The following is a 9,676-nucleotide window of genomic DNA, read 5'->3' on the forward strand; positions in this document are numbered from 1 at the left end:
GTAACACTGATACCAATACGAACACTTATTCATCCACTTCATCAAAATATTTTATATTTGCTCACAAATTTCATACCAGAGCTTATTTCAGCTCATGTGGTGACACTTACAATTTTTTCAAGGCGGGAATTCCCAGTTAATGAGTGAATATCAGATTTTAAAAGCCGCCTAATGACTTAACCACTGCCACATACAGAGCGACAAGGATGAGGCCACGTGGAAAGCCAGTCTTTATTCACCTTCCAGCTCCCTCCATCACCCAGTGAGGGAGGCTCAGAGCGGTAGCCTCCTTTTCCACTCCACTAGAGCTGATCACTGCTGCAGCCGAGGGCCAGGACCCGGCAGCACGGCGGCAGCTGAGCCCGGGGGCATGACGGGGGAGCAGGGGAGAGGGAGCAGGCGAGCAGCAACAGAGGTGAAAGCTGCAGTAGCATCTCGCTGGAGGACGGAGATGGATGAACTGTACTCCACCGGATCCATCAGGCACTCACAGCCACAGCAGATCATCTTTCTCCAGGAGCAGGCTACTGCTGCTGCACCACTTTGTCCCTGCCCCCCCATAAACCCCATCGCCCCCTCCGCCTATATGGTACCTTTTCACCATATATATATATATTTATATAAAGAGAGGCAGGGTGAAAGGAGAGAGGGAGGAAACGGGAATGGGAAAGTTAGCCGGTGGAGGTTCCTCAGAGATAGGGTGTGTGTGAGAGAAGGGTGTGTAGGAGGAAGTATTGATTGTTTTCACTGTGATATAATTGCAATTAAAGGTTGCAAACCGCCGAGTGGATCAGTTTCTCTGCTGTCACCAGGCAGGACACACGGCAGCTGTGATGCATCCCTTCACACCTCCTCAGATAGCAGGGGAAAGTGCTAATGTTGCGGGTCCCTGTGGAGTTTGTGTGGATTAGTGCCATGGTGCGCAGTTATTTACTCCACACACAGTAAAGACTTTTATTGACATAATAACACCAGAGCCCCGGAGAGAATGTTAAAGAAGGAGCAGTGTTTTAGTTGATATGGGTCAAGGAGAGACAAATTTCTGCATTTGAGATCAACAGCCAAAACAAATAAAAAGCTCCGTGGGAACCATGTGACTCTGTGAAAGTTTCCCTTCTGTCGAACTCCGGTCACAGAAAGATATTGTCAAATGATAACTCTGAGTGAATCAAGGTTGTACTTAGACGAATGGCAAGAAGTGCATTTGCATACGTTTTTTTCACGTATAAATATAAATCAAATTATTAAATGCCTTTACTGCTTACAGCTGTAATATTTTCGAATTAAATAACCGATTTTAATTTGAAATGGCTCATTGCTATTTGTGTAAAATTTTTTTTAAATTTTGGTATGGATTCGGATCAGGAAGCAGATCCAGGAATTTAGTTTTCACTTTCTCTAACATTGTGAGTATGACAGATAATAATTCATTGATCGTGACGAAGCAAACCAGGCATGTTCAGAGGACGGAACTTAAATGTGGTTTCTTAAGGGGACTGTTGGGCCTTACCAGAGGTCTACGCTCTAATGAATGCAATCCACCTATATAGTAGATTGAGGAAATCATACTGTTTATTCATCTTCTTTTCTATCAGTCATTGAGACTCACCAAAAGTAATTTTGTTACTTGCCGACAATGATGTGTCTAATGTCTGTTTGACTGTGTATGTCTGACCCCAGATGGTCCTTGTATAATGTGTCTCTGTCGATTACAGCTTGTTCTGTTGCTCACACATAGTGAAGAAGGTTTTTTAATGCTGCTTTAAAGGCACCGGTGTACAAATACAATGAAGTGCTCCTCCTCGTGCTCAACAGCAGAGCAGCTTTCTTATTCATACTGTAGGTATCTGCAAATATCTCCATTATTCTCACGCAATTCGCATTCCCCTAATTTTCTGTTTGACTCACCGTGCCTCAGAAAAAGTCAAGGATTTCGAAATGAAAACAGCTCCACACACCAGCACTAATTACAGAGGATGCCAGAATGAATGAATGTATATCAGTGTTAGCCTTTTCTCTGACACAGTGTGATCTGCTCAAATAGCGTCACATTGACATAATCAACAGTCACCCGGAGATAACCCTCCCTGACTTCCTATCTCGTACCCAATCAGTGCATCCCATTAATTTTTTTTTTTTTTGAATCTCAATTTCCTGCCTGCGTATGTGAGCCATCTTTATGGGAACTAAATCGACTGTTCTTTAACGGGGAGGAAGCTGTATCATGAACAAACATCTTTAATTAACACAACCCCAGCGCTTCCTGTCTTTGATCTCCCCATTTGAATCAGGCCTCTGCAGGAGAAGGCTGGGGAGGTGGAGGGCTGCGCGGTGGAGTTCGGAGGGGACGAGGTCGCGCTGTGTGAAAATGGTGAAAATGTGAAGCCCCTGTTGATCAGGAAGTCTTGCTGCATAAGAACCTTTTTTTTGCCTGTGTGTCAGGGGGCCAGCTCAATTACCAGACAGCCAAGCTATCTTAATAAGTGCCCGATAAGGCAATAATCCCAAATCCGTACAGTTTTAATGACTTTCTGCCTCGTTAAAGGCTATTTTATAAAAGAGGGACATATCACAGGCCTTCCCATTGTCCAGACACCTATTGTTTGAATCAGCATGACCAGTTAAGTATGCATAAATGGCTTAAATATACATGAATATTTATATTTTACTCAGACACGTACAGTCATCATCAAGTAATTCATCTCTAATTTCCTCGTTCGGTGTCAGAGAGGTCAGAGAAATCTTCTTGAACTCAGTTCTCACACTGGATTGAAATCTCACCAGTTGAGAACGTAGATTTTGACTTTGCCTTCAAATGTTTCCACTGATCTCATTTAAATGCGACACAGAAATCTGCTTCAGATTTACCAGACTTGTATGAAGTTTATGATCCGAGTACAGGATGTCATGTGTTAAGTCTCCTGAGAAGAGCAGAACCTGTGTATGGGACCGCATGGAGATTCTGTGTTCATGTTAGTCTTTAGCCCCCTCTAGTGTTGAGCTGTAACACTGTCCTGTGTTTCGTCAATGCACAAATAATTTATTTCTAACCCGTTCAAAACAACCCTATTTTCTATAATAAATTTTAGAAAAGCAACATTATTTCATACGTAAAAATAATTATAACCTAATGATATAAAATTACTATAATAGCATTTATAATATTCTGTGTTTGAAACTGGTGCACTAGTTTATTTTTTTACATTTTCAGATTCAGACAAATAATGTCTTTTGTCAATAGACTCAAATATATATATGTTATTGAATTAGTTATTGACAAATTCCCAAGCTCCTGTCTTTATTTACTCAGTACTTCAGTGATGTCATTAATGTTGTTTTAAACCTTTCTAATGACTCGTGGGTTCTTAACACTGACAGAGAATAAGCATCTAAACCAGATGATGTCACATGTCACAAGAAGAAGGTTTATCACTGAAACGCTGAAGGAAAAGATTATTAATATATATAATAGCGTTTGCTATGCTTCTTCATGTCTCATTCAGGTTGAGCCTATTGTCATGTTATTAACCACCAAAACTTGCACTGCATTTCATCAGAATATTAATTTCCACGCACATACACAGTCAGTACTGAAAGCTCATTTTGGAAACTGTGGGTTTCATTGTGATGTTTGTCACTTGGTCATTCAGTCAGTGTGTATTTTTTCCTATAAATACTCCCCTGAAATAACGTGGTAGATTTTCATAAACCAAGATATGTTTTTAAAAACCCTTTTGAGACCTTTGAGCCACTCTGCCTCGTGCTATTCAGATAAACTTTAATGTCTATGTGTCATTCTTCATTCCGGAGCGTTTCCCACTGGTCAAAGCTGGAGGTGTGTGGTAAGCAACTGAGATAACACTGTGTGAGATACAGCACAGGTGCATGCTTGGCTTTTGTCACAAGGAAAATTATTTGACGGCTTGCTGCACCAGCTGAAGGTCGACTTGACGTATATAAGAAGGAGAGCGACGTTCCTCTGCTGCAGAAACAATCCGGCAAATTTGCAGACATGCTCCTGTTTCTGGTTTTGACGAGTCTCGCAGCCCTGGGTAAGACAGTGACATCACCCACACTGAGATATGTTTCCATTCGTTTTTCATCTGTCTCTTTTCTCCTGTCATCCAGTCACTCATTCGTTTTAAGTTGAGTCAACACACAAGAGTTGCAGATGCTCTGATCTACCAGTTCATCCAGGCCTCCTTAATTTCTTCTTTCTCTTGTCGGTGGAAAGTAAACAACATTGTGAGGTTTGTAGGAAACCACATACAAATCTCACCAATGTTTTTCTTTGTATTTTTCTTTGAGCAGCGCTGGCCGATCTCCGGCCCGAGCCCAGGTATCTGGAGGAGGGCTTGGAAAGAGTGGTGGGAGGTGAGGTGGCCAGAGCCAACTCCTGGCCCTGGCAGGTAAACTACTGGAACACAGAGTCAAGAGCTGCCTCCGTGTTTAAACGCAGATTCAGGAATTACTCGGTGTCGTCCACACACGGCTGCTGAAGGTCTGCTTCTTCCACTTTCAGATCTCTCTTCAGTACAAATCTGGAAGCACATACCGCCACACATGTGGAGGAACCCTGATTGAGAGAGGCTGGGTCATGACCGCTGCTCACTGCGTGGACAGGTAACATATGATGATAAACCAGACTAACTATTCTTCAGCTGTGCACGTTTTAAATGTTATTATCATTTATAACTGTCTCTCACCAGACCGGAGTCATTTAATTGATTTGAAAGTCAAGTGACACAAACATAGAGTTAATGGTGTCTTGTGGTCTTTAATTTATTCTGTTATAAATTCACGAGGATCTAACTGTCATTTAAGTCACAAACGTATCTAATCAATGAAACAAAAAATATTTATAATAACCTATAATAGTAAAAAAGTTTCTCTGTGTTTTAATTTTGTTTACTACAGCCAGAGGACATGGCGTGTTGTTATGGGTGAGCATGACCTTTACAGCAATAGTGGCAGAGAGCAGATCATGGATGTCGTGCAAGTTTACATCCATCCCGGATGGGACAGCAGCAACGTCGGTAAAGGGTGAGGATTGTGTTTCCTTTAGCTGGATAAAGACGCAATATGCTTTTGTTCATTTTAAAAGAGAGATGTGTGTTACTTTAAAAACAGTCCTGACCTTGTTGAAACCATTTTTGAAAGGAATAAATTTCTTAAAACATGTTTGTGTAAATCGCAAATGTTTGAAACTGATATTGGGACACGAACATCACCTCCAGAAAGTAATGGTCTAACGAAGAGACAAATTGTTCCCCCTGGTTTCAAACTTGTGATTGGCTCCTCCTGTTTGGTCCATCACCCTGCAGACTTAAAAAGCTTCACAAGCTTTACATGCTGATGTGAGGACATATTTATTTGACCCTCAGGTGGGACATTGCTCTCCTGCGTATCTCCGCTGATGCCGTCCTGAACTCCTACGTCCAGCTGGGCTCGCTGCCTCCCCAGGGCCAGATCCTGCCTCACAACAACCTCTGCTACGTCACCGGATGGGGTCGCACCTCCAGTGAGTTGACTGCTTGATCCCTCTGGTTACCTGTCGGTTTTCAATGGGTGCATTCTTACCATACAGCTCAACTTAACTTATCTTTCACATGTGGCCGCGTCCAGCTGGTGGTAGCCTATCTGCTCAGCTGAAACAGGCCTATCTTCCTGTGGTCGACCACAAGACCTGCTCCAGCAGCAGCTGGTGGGGCAGCACTCTCAAGACCACCATGGTGTGTGGTGGTGGAGGTGCTGAGTCTGGATGCAATGTGAGTCCACGCCTCTGAGACAGAGACACAAACTAAACCATGAACTTCATTTTTAGTAGGAAGATAATTCCCAATAAGATAAGTCAACTTTGTGTTATTTTTATTCGTATACACTGAATCTTTATATATAATCAATTCATCCTTATTCCTTTCAGGGTGACTCTGGTGGTCCTCTGAACTGCCTGGTTGATGGAAGATACTACGTCCATGGTATTGCCAGCTTTGTGTCCGGTTACGGATGCAATACTCCCAGGAAGCCCACCGTCTTCACCCGCGTGTCCGCCTACATCGACTGGATGGACTCGGTCAGTATGACTCATTTCTAGAGAGCGATGTTATTTTACTGCGTTTTATAGTATAAGATGTCTGATCACTTCTCCTCTTTTTCCAGATCCTGGTGTAAACAAGAGTCCTCCTTGCTGCAGGACACAGAGCACGTTTAACCCTGACGTCATCTTCTGTGTCCCTGCACTTGTTTCGACCTGTTTTGCAAAAAATAAACTTGCTTCAAATTGTTTTTGTTGAGAAGACTCTTTTTTTTTTTATCAGTGCATTTATGCAACCACAGCTGTGCCACGGCGACACGCTGTCACACACTATCACAAACTGTGATAAAGTCTGGGACCGACGACAGGTGCTTTCCTGAGCTCAGCAGAGGGGCCGCATCAAATGAAGGTCACATCAGGATATAAAAGAATCAGACTTGCCATTAGAAACACACCGGCCTCGCAGAGATGCTCGTGTTCCTGCTGTTCGCCGCTCTAACAGCCACAGGTGGGTGAGGCAGCACAGAAAACACGATACAGGTGGAAACATCTTTTTTGTCTTTGAGGATAATAATAAACACGAGGCGATATTTCCGGTGATGATATAACGAGTTTCCCCGTGTGTCTCAGTGCTGTCTGAGTCAGAGCTGGGGTCTAACTTCGCAGAGAGCAACGCTGCAGGAAGAGTTGTGGGAGGAGACTTGGTGCCCTCTTCCAGATCGTGGCCCTGGCAGGTACAGTATCACACAGTCAAGCTGAACGTTGAATAAAAAATAAAAGTTAAGGTGCAAGATCCAGTTCTTCAAAAAGATATAAAGTAGACCACATGAAACCACATTCTCTTAAATTTTCATAAGAAAGGTAAACAAATCGGTTCTTTACGGAGGAGTGGGGTCGTATGTTTTCTGACTGTGAGCTGGATTCATTGCTTCATTGAATATGAAGCTACGGCCTGCATTCAGTTAGCCTCACACACGACAGGACAGATCCCCAAAAGTGAAGCTAAATCATTTGGATCCCCCCCTGGTGGCTGAGTGTGGTATAGATTATAAACATCCCGCGTTCTCCGTGTTAGTGGAGGGGACATGGACCAAATTAAATGGCATTTATGTTGTTTGTATCAGAGTGAATGTTTTTTCATGAATTTTGTGAATTCTTTCAGTAGTTATTTGATGCTACTAAACAGGGATGGACCGTCATGATTGTAAGCTGAGGATTTGTGATTGGTGGAGTGTGTATGTTGGTGGGACCTTGTTAGTGTGTCTCCGCTCCCTGGTCACCACTGTGCAGACTCCACTGTCCACATACTATGCTTCATATTACATTTTTAAACACAATTACGACATAATAGTGTAACTAGTGAGCTTCTAGTACAGTTGAAATATAGAAAGTTAAAAATAACTTTCGTGAAACCAATACAAATACATAAGATAAAGTACGGCTTCTATTTGAGCAAAAATGTACTTATATAATCCATCGGCTTGATAAACTATATAAGTTAACATTTGACTTAAATTCTCTTAGATCTAACTGTAGCGTGTTGTCTTTATAAAGATATTGTGTGACTGAGAATCACTGATATGAGAAAAGGTCTTCAATCTCTTTTTACGGTTCCATTTGACTTTGTCTTGATGAGAATATTCTGTGAGTCCTGCTCCAGGTTTCTCTCCAGTTCTACTCGGATGGAAAGTATCACCATTTCTGTGGAGGATCTCTGATCCGTAGCAGATGGGTCCTGACGGCTGCTCACTGTGTGTACAGGTAACACACATAATACCGTCAACCTTCCATTATTCTAATTTTATACATGATTTTCATTTCTATTATGTTTCCATGTGGAAACTAAAGTACTAATCTCTGCTTTGACAGTTCCGGCTCTGTGCGCGCGGTCATGGGTGATTATATCCTGCACAGTTATAACAGGTGGGCGCAAGTCAGGGAAGTCACCGGTGTTTATATCCATCCGGACTGGAACAATTACAGCATCTCCTCAGGGTGAGAACATTTGTTAATCTACTCCATTATCTGCCAATATAGACAAAACACTTCGGGTTGAAACCTCCGATTTAATTTAAAGCAACACGATGTTACTTTTACTGAGCAATAGCGCCCTCTGCATTCAAATGTGGGAATTAATTATTTTGGGCTGAGCGATTCAGTTTTTTAACATTTACGTTGAGTGGAGCTTTGACTGCATAGTCCTACTCACTGAACTGACACAACTGAACGGTGGATATTACCCATGATCCCCGGCTTCCTTATCCCAAAGAGCTGCCTCTGTAACAAATAAACCAAACCCTGTTTAGAATTCTAAAGAATTGAAAGTTTCTTCACTGAATATTGGAGATAACGCTGGTTTTTAATGACTCCTGAACAAATTTTTGGTCAGGATGTTTCTGGTAATGTTTGTGGAAAATATGGCCACAGTTTACAGTGACTTTAAGACATATATGGAATAGAAGAATTGAAGTAAAGCAAAGAGTCACATTTCTATTAATCTTTAGTAACGACATCGCCCTGTTGTGGCTGTCCTCTGACATCTCCCCGAACTCGTACGTGAAGCCTACCGCTCTGCCTTCATCCGCTGAGATGCTGCCTGACAACAGCCTCTGCTACATCACTGGATACGGACGCATCTCCAGTGAGTCACACGCAGCTTCTCACATTCATTGTTCAGACTGTAAACCAGGAAGCAACTCAGTATCTGACACTGACTCCCCTGTGCACCCGCAGCTGATGGAAGCATGTCCAACCAGATGAGATCCGCCATACTTCCCATTGTTAACCACCAGACCTGCACCAGCGCTGGTTGGTGGGGCAGCACCGTCAAGACCACCATGATCTGTGCTGGAGGAGGTGCTCAGTCGGCGTGCAATGTGAGTCTGCTAGTATGAAACTATTCAGTACACAGATCAAAAAATAGAAACCAAGCAAACCCAGGGTTACACCTGTTAAATATTAATCCATTATCTCACCAGCTGAGAAAATCCACTCAAACTAAAAAAATTCAGTTTTTCACATGAGCCGATACTCATACCTGTTCAAACTGATGTTACTCATAATCAGCAGAAGTTTCCTCACTATGATTCCTATGTTTAAAATGTCATGCGACCCCTATAAAGATAATCAGCGTTGAACATTGTGTCTTTAATAACTCTTGTGCAGACTGTATGTCATGTCTGTGTGTGTCTTCTTTGTGTTGTTGTTCCTGTATAGGGAGACTTCGGTGGCCCGCTTAGCTGCAGAATTAACCAAAGTTGGTTTGTCCACGGTGTCGCCAGCTTCGTGTCGGGTATGGGATGCAACGCTCCCCAGAAGCCCACGGTCTTCACCCGTGTGTCTGCCTACGTGACATGGATGAATTCGGTCAGTGATGAAAATAAAAAAGAAAGAGTAAAAGCTTGAGAAAAAAGCTAAAGGGTACAAACTCTTTTACTTTAATCACCCAAGGCACTTTGCAGCATGCTCCCCTAACTACCGCGGGTTGGCAGGTTCAATAATTAGCATTAAGAAGCAGTTGATTGAATGTTTGCCTTTCTTTCTCCATGCAGGTCATGGACAATCCTTGAAGTTGGGCCTCATCTGTCTCAGGGACTTTGCCCGTTTAAACCTTCCAACAATAAAACAGTTTCAAGATCAATA

At 42.6% G+C, this 9,676-nt stretch overlaps 2 protein-coding genes across 3 annotated transcripts; both read left to right on the forward strand.

Annotated features, from left to right (window-relative positions):
• Positions 1–3,890: 3,890 nt before the first annotated feature.
• Positions 3,891–6,285, forward strand: LOC128461343 (elastase-1). 2 transcript variants are annotated; one of them, XM_053446228.1, is made up of 8 exons: positions 3,891–4,052; positions 4,312–4,409; positions 4,523–4,623; positions 4,918–5,043; positions 5,385–5,521; positions 5,626–5,768; positions 5,924–6,073; positions 6,160–6,285. In XM_053446228.1, the coding sequence occupies exons 1-8, from the start codon at positions 4,013–4,015 to the stop codon at positions 6,169–6,171; spliced, it is 807 nt and encodes a 268-aa protein (XP_053302203.1). In that variant the 5' UTR covers positions 3,891–4,012; the 3' UTR covers positions 6,172–6,285. The 2 variants fall into 2 exon arrangements, with proteins under 2 accessions (XP_053302203.1, XP_053302193.1); XM_053446218.1 differs by lacking the exon at positions 6,160–6,285 and having other exon boundaries at positions 5,924–6,094.
• A 79-nt stretch (positions 6,286–6,364) lies between these two features.
• On the forward strand, positions 6,365–9,676 carry LOC128461337 (elastase-1). Its single transcript, XM_053446206.1, has 8 exons — positions 6,365–6,542; positions 6,665–6,768; positions 7,695–7,795; positions 7,904–8,029; positions 8,539–8,675; positions 8,768–8,910; positions 9,251–9,400; positions 9,586–9,676. The coding sequence occupies exons 1-8, from the start codon at positions 6,503–6,505 to the stop codon at positions 9,601–9,603; spliced, it is 819 nt and encodes a 272-aa protein (XP_053302181.1). The 5' UTR covers positions 6,365–6,502; the 3' UTR covers positions 9,604–9,676.

The sequence above is a fragment of the Pleuronectes platessa genome, chromosome 2 (assembly GCF_947347685.1).
Source record: "Pleuronectes platessa chromosome 2, fPlePla1.1, whole genome shotgun sequence".
Classification (NCBI taxonomy): domain Eukaryota; kingdom Metazoa; phylum Chordata; class Actinopteri; order Pleuronectiformes; family Pleuronectidae; genus Pleuronectes; species Pleuronectes platessa.